Source organism: Toxorhynchites rutilus, chromosome 1 (genome assembly GCF_029784135.1).
Source record: "Toxorhynchites rutilus septentrionalis strain SRP chromosome 1, ASM2978413v1, whole genome shotgun sequence".
Lineage (NCBI taxonomy): Eukaryota > Metazoa > Arthropoda > Insecta > Diptera > Culicidae > Toxorhynchites > Toxorhynchites rutilus.
In genome coordinates this window covers 11,366,448-11,376,168 of record NC_073744.1, presented here as the reverse complement: position 1 = coordinate 11,376,168, position 9,721 = coordinate 11,366,448, and the positions used below count along the sequence as shown (strand labels likewise).

Genomic DNA, 9,721 nt, shown 5'->3' with positions numbered 1-9,721 from the left:
AATATGGAAAAATCATTAAATTGCTTGACAGTGCTGCTGCTGCTGTGAATCAGCAGCCTTGAATCATTTTGGTTGTACACTTAATAAACGTAAGATTTGAAGAAAATTTGTTCCTATAAATTATCTTTTATCGCCATCCGAAATTAGTCCATTTTTTTGAATGCATACGTTAACACTAAAATCGATGAAGAATGAATTGGAATTTTCGAGCAATCCATTCGGTAATTTGAAGAAAATTGTAGAATTTGAATCGTGCTTGCCAGGCGTAAATGCTCTGATTGAGTGAGTGGTTTTCGGGCGTAAACAAAATCTAAACCACCGAAAAATCACAACTGAGTGTCAATACTCAGAAAGAAATAATACTGATCATTTTAGACTCGCTAAACTATGGTTTATGTTCACATGACGTATATACATAACGTTTAAATCTTTGTGTCCCGCGTTGGATCTCTGACCATCTGGTCACCTTAGCATAGCAACATTATTCCCATATAGAGAATCACGTTCCTTCGAAGCGCAACATTCCATTCTTCGTGAGGACACCGACTGGACAATATCGTAGCTGGACGGCGAGGGATCGAGTGCCTTTCTCAAGGCGATGAAAAATAAAGTTTTCCAAGGGCCTTTCTCGGGGGCTAGAGACGAAAGAGCTGAAAAATTTTGACGTCTATAATTCATTACCTTACACCTCTATAATTTACACATTACAACATTCATTCACGCTCTGACAAGCTTGATGTCTTGACGTTGATAATTTATTTGGGAATGTTGTTGCTGTGTCCATTGCTCGCCCCGCTCAGTAAAAGCGTTCTGTACAATGAAGGATGCATTATCACTCTGTGGCCGGCGTCGTTATTGACTATTTAAAGTTCGATTCACCGAAACTTGCACAATGAGAATGATTTGCTACTCCCAAGTGTCATTCGGTGTGTTCTTTGTGATGCCAAGGAGTACCAAAATATGTGAACGGAGGAATTGTCAACCGATAATTGTATTTTACACTTTGAATTGCTCTTTTACACTTTCTTTGTCTGTTTCCGGCCTGTTAGTGCCGTTTTCAATGCACCGGAAGCCACCATCTTCGTTTCCAAAATGGCATCGGAATACGATATTCGACATCCTCTGCTATAACCCTTTCACCCAATACCCATACCTTAGGGGGTATTCATCATTGTTGGTCAGTTAGAGCCATTATCAGCAAACCGGAAGTCAAAACAAGATTTTTTTCGTTTTCCGCTCAGCAGTATTTTCACCCATTACCAATATAATTACGATCAATTGAGAGTAGATTCGCTGCAAAAAATCGAAGGTTGTTTTAGAGGACCACCTCACTTTTGAAGTTGTCGACCTCTATTTTCCCCTTTTATTGGCAATCGTGAACCACACCGATCAGTATAAAACATAGTTTAAGAGTTATAGTATTCACTCCAATGTCGATGTCGCCAAAAAACGAGAATTTTATGTCATGCCGTTGCAATTTGAGGGGTCGGGTTAGGGCCACCCTCTCCTATTCATTTGCTTTTGGGCGGAGAAAACCGATGTTTACGACAAAAAAAATCTGATAGTGGAAAAAATCGGTCAAAAATCCCCGAATTGAATGAGCCAAAAAAAACTATGTATTGATAGCGCATCCAAAAAAACAAAGCATCGTTGATCATCGCATCACATCATCGCTAGCTGTTGGCTGTGATGGGCCGTGTCTAGTTTTCTGAAGCCACTCGAGCCTTGCTAAACCGGTTTCCGAGAAAAAATCCCACCCAATACGAGCTTTAGCTTCGGCTCATCGTTTACTTAGGATCGGATCACAATCGAACAAGGCTCATTGCCAGCAGAGGCATCGTCCAAGCCGGTTCACATCAGTTGGACTTTCCAGTGTTTTATCGTTTTCCCGAAAAAAAGGAAGTGCAAAAAAAAAACAGAAACCATGAAGTTGCTCGTGATCACGAGTTTTATAATCGTCTTGGTTCTTGCGGCGAACCAAGTAGGCGCCAACACAAGTCACAAAGCGCTGAATCCATCCAAGTTGGCGCTGCTTCCGCAGGAATGTGGCGTCTCGAAGCTTGGCCCCGGCACCGCCAGCACCAACAGTCTGGCATTCGAGTATCCGTGGATGGCTTTGGTGCGTTTCAACAAGACGCGACGGCCCGCGACCTGTTTGGGCACACTCATCAACCGGCGCTATGTGCTGTCGGTTGCTGGCTGCATGAAGAAGACCAAGGGTGATCCGTAAGTTGCGCGACGTGTGCTTATGAAGAACAGAAATTAATTGTTTTCAATTACTATGCTGTGTGTTCAGGGATTACATCCGTCTGGGGGAGCAATCGGAGAGTTCCGAAAGGGATTGCAATCGTTTCACCGAAGCAAAGACGGGTTACGCCTACAAGGAATGCACCGGGCCAGTGGTAGATGTGGGTATCGAATCGTACGTTATCCATCCCGAGTTTGACGAACCGATGTATACCAACGATCTTGCCCTGCTGCGAATGGCCCGCGAAGTGGATTACAACGATTACATCCGTCCGATTTGTCTACCGACTACTCCGGAGCTGAGAGCCAGCATTCCACGCTACCTGGTGATGACCGCGTGGGAACTCGAAGCGGACGCCCCGAACCATTACGTGGGAGATCTGCAGAAGTATTTTGTGGAAAACATTGACATGGACAGCTGCCAGCGGACCTACGAACGCGTTGGATTCACACCGGATTTCAACGAGCAGCGATTCTGTGCCCAACAGTTGGGACCAAACTATGTGTGCAGTCGTGTCCCGGGATCACCGATCGGAACCGAAATGGACATCGGTGGAACCAAACGCTTCGTCGAGTTTGCTATGGCCAAGTTCGCGCCACTGAACTGCACCCTGCGTCAGTCGGTCCCAATGATCTCCATGCGTATCACCGAGTACATGGAATGGATCACAGAACATCTGGAAGCCTAAATGGGATACATATAATAAAGAAAACGAACAATATTTCATCTATTTGCGACTTTTATATTTCTCTTATCACCCCCTAATTAAGCTTAAATCCGATGGTTTAATGCTGTCGAGGATCCAGTCCAAATAGCGCCCTAAATTCATTGCCAGACCGGGAACCGTCTGCCGAACGGTACAATTGAGAGGGGCAAATTTCCACAGTCCGAACTGAACGAATCGTTCGCCGTCCATGTCGACATATGCTCCTATCGGGGCGCCCGCTATCCGGTGGCAGCTGTACTCCGGACCAAGCTGTAGCGTGCACAGTCGATCCTCGTTGAGGGCAGGAGTGAACCCAACCGATTCCAGAGCCCGCTGGCATGTGTCGATATCCACGGTAACCTGGGGATACCGTCGCAGTTCGCCTTCGTAGATGTTCTGCTTCATCAGATCCATCTCCCAGGCTGTGATGACGAGATCTTTGGGAACACTGTTCCTATAAGGGGAGTACAGAGGCAGACAAATGGGCCGAATATGATCTGAAAACCGAGCAATCGATCGTTAATCATTTTCGAAAAACAGGAAGTGGGTTATATCTGTGGTATATGCGCAAGGTTGACGTAGGACTTTCGTTGGTTTAATGATCATTTGTCTGAAGTTTCATCTGAGTTAATTATCAATGAATGGATGAATGAATGATTGGGGAATCCAAAGCCTCAATATCTCTTTGTCGACTGAACGAAGTGAGATGGTTATCGCTTCATTCGAAAGATAAAATGTCTACGAGTTATATGCCAAGCTGATGAATTTTTAAGTCTCTATAATTCAAGACAACAACTAATTATTGAAATCACAAAAACCTATATGTTACGGACCAAGCTTAGATAGCAGGGTTAAATAATCAAATATCAAATTTGTAGCGCAACGTGCATTTGAAAAACAAAATAGTGCCAGCAGGAGGAAACCACATGTTTCGCTTCCTTTTATTCAATTGTTCTATATAGCACCCAAGATAAGCGCACCAGAGATAGCGTATTAGACGAAGGAATAGAAGTAAATATTTATTGCCGGCAATTAGCTAGATGTTTCCCACTTGAACCTTTTTCTTAGAAAACATGTTTTAATGGGACCCAAGGCGAGAGCGCTGTATGGACCATCCGAGAGGTGATAACATTGCATGTTTAGATCTCGCCCTTTAATGCGCATGAAATGAGCGCGAAGGGCGAGAATGAATAGGGTATAGAACCAAAAATGTTTATTTAGGATCGCACGCGGGTAGCGTAGCTTTTATTTGGTTCTAAGAACGTTGCTGTAGGACCTTCCCACACAGAGATATTTCAGTTTGAATGAAAAATTACCCTTTCGTCTTTGATGATGAATAATTCAAAAAACAATCATCGCACCGCAAATCGAAAGGCAGTTTTGAAACCCCAATAAATTCCACACAAGGATAAATTGTTACTTTGACGAAAAAAATCATTAATTTTTTTTGCATCGATTTAAAAAATGTGACAAAAACAGGATTTTTATAGTGCTTCACAAAATCCACTGTAATTCTGCAAATATCGCAGTATATTGTTGCCCACTGCACCTACACACGCTATGATAAAAATGTGCACGTAAAATGTCCTAATACCTGAAAGTTGTAGCTTCAAAATGATGCGCATCCCATCGATATGCGTTGATTTTTCACGAAGTTACAGCATGCCAAAAAACACTTAAAATTTCCAACCTCGCACTATATTCCTCTAATTTTTTGTCGAGTGTATAAGAGAAAGGCGGAAGATACCACATTCAATCACACCCCGACCAGATTGATGTGTTGACCTTGAGAGTTCATTTGGGAATGTTGTTGCTATGCCCATTTTTGCACCACTCAACACTCATCATGCTGGTCGGGGTTTGACTGAATGTTGTAAGGAAGGAAGGAAGGTTTTGTATTATAGAGACTTTAAACTTTTTCAGTTCATTCGTCTCTAGCCTTGGGAAAAACCCTTGAAAAACTTGTCTCTACTCCGGCACTACACCTCCACCCTCTTGCCTTGAGAAAGGCACTCGATCCCTCGCCGTTCAGTTCGTCCAGCAACGATGTTGTCCAGACGGTGTCCACGCAACGAATGTGAATGTTGTATCTTCCGCCCTTCTCTTGTATATGCATCGCGCTTCGATACAACATGATACTCTGGGCAGCGCGAAAATGAGCATAGCAACTATATTCTCAGAAGCCATACCATGTAAGCTTACTCTCTGATTGACGACTAAAGTCGACCTCTTTCATCGTTACATTGTTTAGTTGTTTTACTATTTCCACTATATATGTCGCGGATCTTTTCCCTCAATTATTGTATTCGAAATCAAAATCCATCCATTAATTGAAGAGATATAAAACTGAAACTATGAAGAAGGCTCCTGTATTGAAAGGTTAGACGAAGTCCCACGTTAAAATCTGATCGTAGTATTTGATAAACTCTTTCGCTTTAAAGAAACTTCTAATTCTGTGAAGAACTATTTGATATTTGATGAATTTGATTTACTGAAAACAAAATAAAATCTCTTGTGTTGTGCGTGATGATGTTTAGCTTTTTTCGCAGTCACGGCTTCTGTGCAGCGATTTCCGGGAATTTAGTTGACTTTTGCTTTCGGTTGTAGTTTTCTTCTTCCTGCTAGCAGCGGGGAGGTAGCGGTTAATGCTTGAACGAACGCAACGCACCAGTGCCCTTCGTTTGCACGAACAGTCTCTTGATGGCGACACCATTCATCAGCGCTCACTTGTAGCAGCGATAACATGCTCCTACCGGTGTACAATTATAACTGAGTGGATTTCCGAGCGGGTGCCAGCTTATATACAGATTTGTGTAATTTCAGTGTTTTCGAACCAGTAATTACCAAGCATATAACGCGTAGACCTTTTATCTTTCGAATGAAGTGATTATCATACCATTTCATTCAGTTGTTTAGTAGATATCAACGCTCAAAGTCTTAACGCTCCCGCTTAACGCTCTCGTTTTCGAAACATTGAACATACACCCCAGTATAGAAATGAAAGACGTAGTCCTACGTCAAAACTGTCGATTTATCTCACAACCTACCTGAATAGGGAACATCGGCCGCCATGCGCACGATGGCGAGGTCATTCGTGTACATCGGCACATCAAACTGGGGATGTCGAATGATTTGTTCAACCTTTACATCCAACACGCGGTCAGCGCATATCCTGCGGCCCCTCTCATCAAAGCTGCAATCATATTCCTTACCTTCCGTGTGCTCTCCCAAGCGCACATGATCACTAGAAAAATGCAACGATCATTTGAGCATCTGCCTGAATCACACCGAAACCCAATCGCAACTTACACTTGAACCGATTTGAGTTTGGACATACATCCGGTAACCGAAAGCACATAGCGGGTGTTCAGCAGTGTTCCCAGACAGAACGGGATCACGCCATTTTTGCGCATTTGGAAGCGCACCATAGCCATCCAGGGAAACTCAAAAACCGAAGTGCTCTGGCCGGCCGCTGGACCGCCGCGAATTTTCGGTCGACCACATTCACTGGGCAGCAGCAAAGCGTTCCGATGCAAAGGCATCGGTTCGATCTGCTCCGGCTTGCAGCAAACCGCCCGCGGAACGCCACCGATGCTGCAAATCGAACGGTTAATGAAGGTAGCGTCTTGCTGTGAGATGAGAGGTGCACGGATCGCATTGAAAATATCCCTGCACTGCTGGATTGGTACACAGGTTCCCGGCGTCCCTTGCGGTGTGCTGCAAGGAATATTCTCTGTTGAAAACAAACAAAAAAAAACATCAATGCTAACTTCGAAATCGATCAATCGCCAATAACTCACTTTCTTCGTTGTACCTGCCGCGGAAATCGATATTCGTGGTTTTCTCAATCCAATCCCAGTAGGCGTTGACGTTGGTGAAGGCAGTGTACGAATCGGCGAGGCAATAGCTGGACCCACTGCGACGAATTTTCGTGAAAGACACAATACCCGCGACGTACCACGCATCCCCCCTCTGAACCATCAAACCTCCCCCACTGTCCCCATTGCATGGGGCGGACCCATTCGCCAAGCCAGCGCAAAACAGTTCCTTGTGGAGCGTTCCCTCGAAAATGGTCGGGTCACTCTTCACACACTCCGACTCGGCAACGACGGGCAGTGCGAGCTTCTTCAAAGTAGGCGACGGTTTATCATCGTCGGACACTCCCCAACCAACGACCGTTCCGATGTCGTTCCTCAGAGTAGCCTTCGCGTTCAAACAGGCCGGCAGCACGTGGCCTGTATACTGCACGGGTTCCGTCAGCTCCAACAGCGCAATGTCGTTCAACAGACTATCTTTCGAGTACGAGCTGGTGTGAATCTTCGCAACCGCGCGCACCTGTTGCGTGTCCTGTTCCGGATTCTGCAAGTCGAACACCCCCGCCCACACCGTTATGTCCCTCGCACTGCGGAATAGCTGATGTCGATCCTCGCTCAGCAAGCAGTGAGCCGCCGTCAGCACAAACTTCTGACTAATCAGAGTGCCCCCGCAGGAGTACTTATCGGTGCCATCCTTCTGCCTAATCCACATGGCCACATGCCACGGCCAATGGCCGTGCCGTGTGTCCTCCCCTCGTACAATCAAAAACTGGGATTTCACCCGCGGGATACCGCACAGGAATTTCTCCTCCGTTGCAAAAGCTGCCCCAAACAGCACCAACAGCACCACGAAGATCCGCTTGTCCCCCATCATTTGCACCCCGAAACAAAAAGACCACACCTGAACGGACCAAGTTCGCGACTTCGACTGACTTTTTAGGTTCCGCGGAAGATGAGCAGCACTTAATGGCGCCCGCAGTGATTCGCATATGGCGGAAACCGGTTCAACTAGAAGTAGTCGGAAGACATCGCCCTGCTTCTGTCGACAATTCGCGACTAGCCGCGAGGATCACTCGAATGACGATGACGATTCTTCTTTTGTTTTGTTTTGTTTTGTTCTGCGATCGGCGGCGTCATTGGCAATGTGTCGCCTGAAGACACGCGCTTTCGTGTGAACCTATGCGGCCCTGAGTCATGGGTTACTTCGATCGCTACCGGTTCTGTCATGATGATCATTTGTTATCGCTGTATTTTTGTTTTTTTTTGCCCGTTATGATTCTCGCGAATAGTGATATCGAGGGGATTTACGATGGTGAAGCTTTGTGTTTCATTGGCGTGGAGCGAAAATGACTCCAACGTGCTTTAAACATTAAAATTATCACTGAAAATTTGCTTTTCTGTATCGAACATGTATTCCATGTAACTGCGAAACATGTAATTTGCAAGTGAATCGAGAATCTTGAGCGCAAAATGTGCCTGAAATTAAATTTATATTATGATGACGAGTTTTGGTAGAAGCACTGGGAAATTCATAGTAAAAGGAAGTTTTAAAGAACCAACTGAAATATCGATCAATGAAACTTAGTAAGAAATCGTATCAAAATTCATATCATAATCTATTTTGGGCGGGACGAAGAAGCTCGCCGGGTCAGATAATGAGAACTAAAACTTGTAAAAATGTTCCAACCAGACAGACCGTGATTTGTCCGATTTGAAAATGAAGGCTTTCACTAAAACCTGGCTCGTTTTTAAAGGAATTACACTTCTGGAGCAGAGATAAAAATTTAAATGGAGCTTGTAAAAACTCAATTTTTATGAAGAATATTATAGACCCATCTCTCGAGATCTTTATTATTCTGTCATTTTTAATTTCGTCATTTTCCCGGTCCTGACCCAACGATCATAAAGATCGTAATTTTTTTTAACGTAGGACTACGTATAACTGGAAATAGGACCCATTAATATGGGTATCAAATGAAAGGGCTTGACTAATAGAATACAGTTATTTATGAAAAATGCAATTCCAAGATGGTGGCCACTACAAGATGGCACCATATATATTTTTTTCAAAACCTCATCAATATGGGTATCAAGCTTGCAAGCTTATCGGACGCATTCTTCAGTCGATCCGAAAGAGGTGTTTTTTTCACATCGATTCTATTGTGTTTTTTCATCCGGCGCGCTTGCAAGCGTGGTGAATCTCAACCAAATAAGTGGTGTACGATCGAGACACTGAGGATCCATTCAACAGATCACATACGTCACACCGCAGCGGCAAGTAGAAGTTTATTTCTTTTTTTCTCCTTTCTATCATTTCTTCCACTTTCTGTGCATAACAAATACCATTGTTTCGCTGGGTGTTTACGTAATCATCAAGCGTTGGCATTAGGGTGACCATCTTCATATATATTGCACTTGAACATTTGTTGGAACTTTTTTTCATTTTTGAATTAAATTTAATAAAAATTAGTTTGAATAACTATAATTTTCTACTGTAACTAAAATAGAAGTTTAGGGGGTCTCCGTAGCCACATTGGTTGCGCGTTCGCTTAGTAAGCGATCGATTGTGAGTTCAAAACTCAGGGCCCTCATTGACCATCTTTGTGTTGTTACAGAATAGCTACGTCCACGCAACAATCATCAGCGATGGAGATCGATCCACGGTCGAAATAAGATCGATTCATCCATACAACTGCTCTGCTCTGCAAGACACATCGGGCTGCTGTTCTATAAATAACTCAACAATGATCAATCCAACTGTCTCCGCTGTCCGGTCTAACTGGATAATGGAAGAACAGAACGAAAACTCTTACGCCTATATGGCAACTGTGTAAATGTGTACCATATGTAATGGTATAGAAGGGAATACTCTAACGCCGAAAACATGGCAACTGTGTAATGTGCTAATTATAGATATGATAAACATGTGACATGTACACGATTGAAATTCGG

The 9,721-nt window shown here is 44.0% G+C and overlaps 2 protein-coding genes across 2 annotated transcripts; one reads left to right on the top strand and one right to left on the bottom strand.

The window, feature by feature from the left end:
- The first annotated feature begins 1,673 nt into the window (after positions 1-1,673).
- Positions 1,674-2,978, top strand: LOC129762962 (phenoloxidase-activating factor 3-like). Its single transcript, XM_055761602.1, has 2 exons — positions 1,674-2,226; positions 2,297-2,978. The coding sequence occupies exons 1-2, from the start codon at positions 1,925-1,927 to the stop codon at positions 2,934-2,936; spliced, it is 942 nt and encodes a 313-aa protein (XP_055617577.1). The 5' UTR covers positions 1,674-1,924; the 3' UTR covers positions 2,937-2,978.
- LOC129768711 (serine protease easter-like) lies at positions 2,970-8,259 on the bottom strand. The gene is made up of 4 exons (XM_055770519.1): positions 6,755-8,259; positions 6,264-6,687; positions 6,002-6,198; positions 2,970-3,451 (listed from the first exon to the last, which is right to left on the bottom strand). Exons 1-4 carry the CDS (start codon positions 7,641-7,643, stop codon positions 3,003-3,005), a joined length of 1,959 nt encoding a protein of 652 aa, XP_055626494.1. The 5' UTR covers positions 7,644-8,259; the 3' UTR covers positions 2,970-3,002.
- Between the last annotated feature and the right edge of the window lie 1,462 nt (positions 8,260-9,721).

What these genes read in the sequence shown, in the direction of transcription:
- LOC129762962 (XM_055761602.1), top strand. Translation starts at nt 1,925, where the DNA reads ATGAAGTTGCTCGTGATCACGAGTTTTATAATCGTCTTGGTTCTTGCG. An exon ending in AAGAAGACCAAGGGTGATCC is followed by an intron (nt 2,227 to 2,296) that starts GTAAGTTGCGCG and finishes CTGTGTGTTCAG; the next exon opens with GGATTACATCCGTCTGGGGG.
- LOC129768711 (XM_055770519.1), bottom strand. Translation starts at nt 7,643, where the DNA reads ATGATGGGGGACAAGCGGATCTTCGTGGTGCTGTTGGTGCTGTTTGGG. An exon ending in CGGCAGGTACAACGAAGAAA is followed by an intron (nt 6,688 to 6,754) that starts GTGAGTTATTGG and finishes TGTTTTCAACAG; the next exon opens with AGAATATTCCTTGCAGCACA. An exon ending in AAACTCAAATCGGTTCAAGT is followed by an intron (nt 6,199 to 6,263) that starts GTAAGTTGCGAT and finishes GCATTTTTCTAG; the next exon opens with TGATCATGTGCGCTTGGGAG.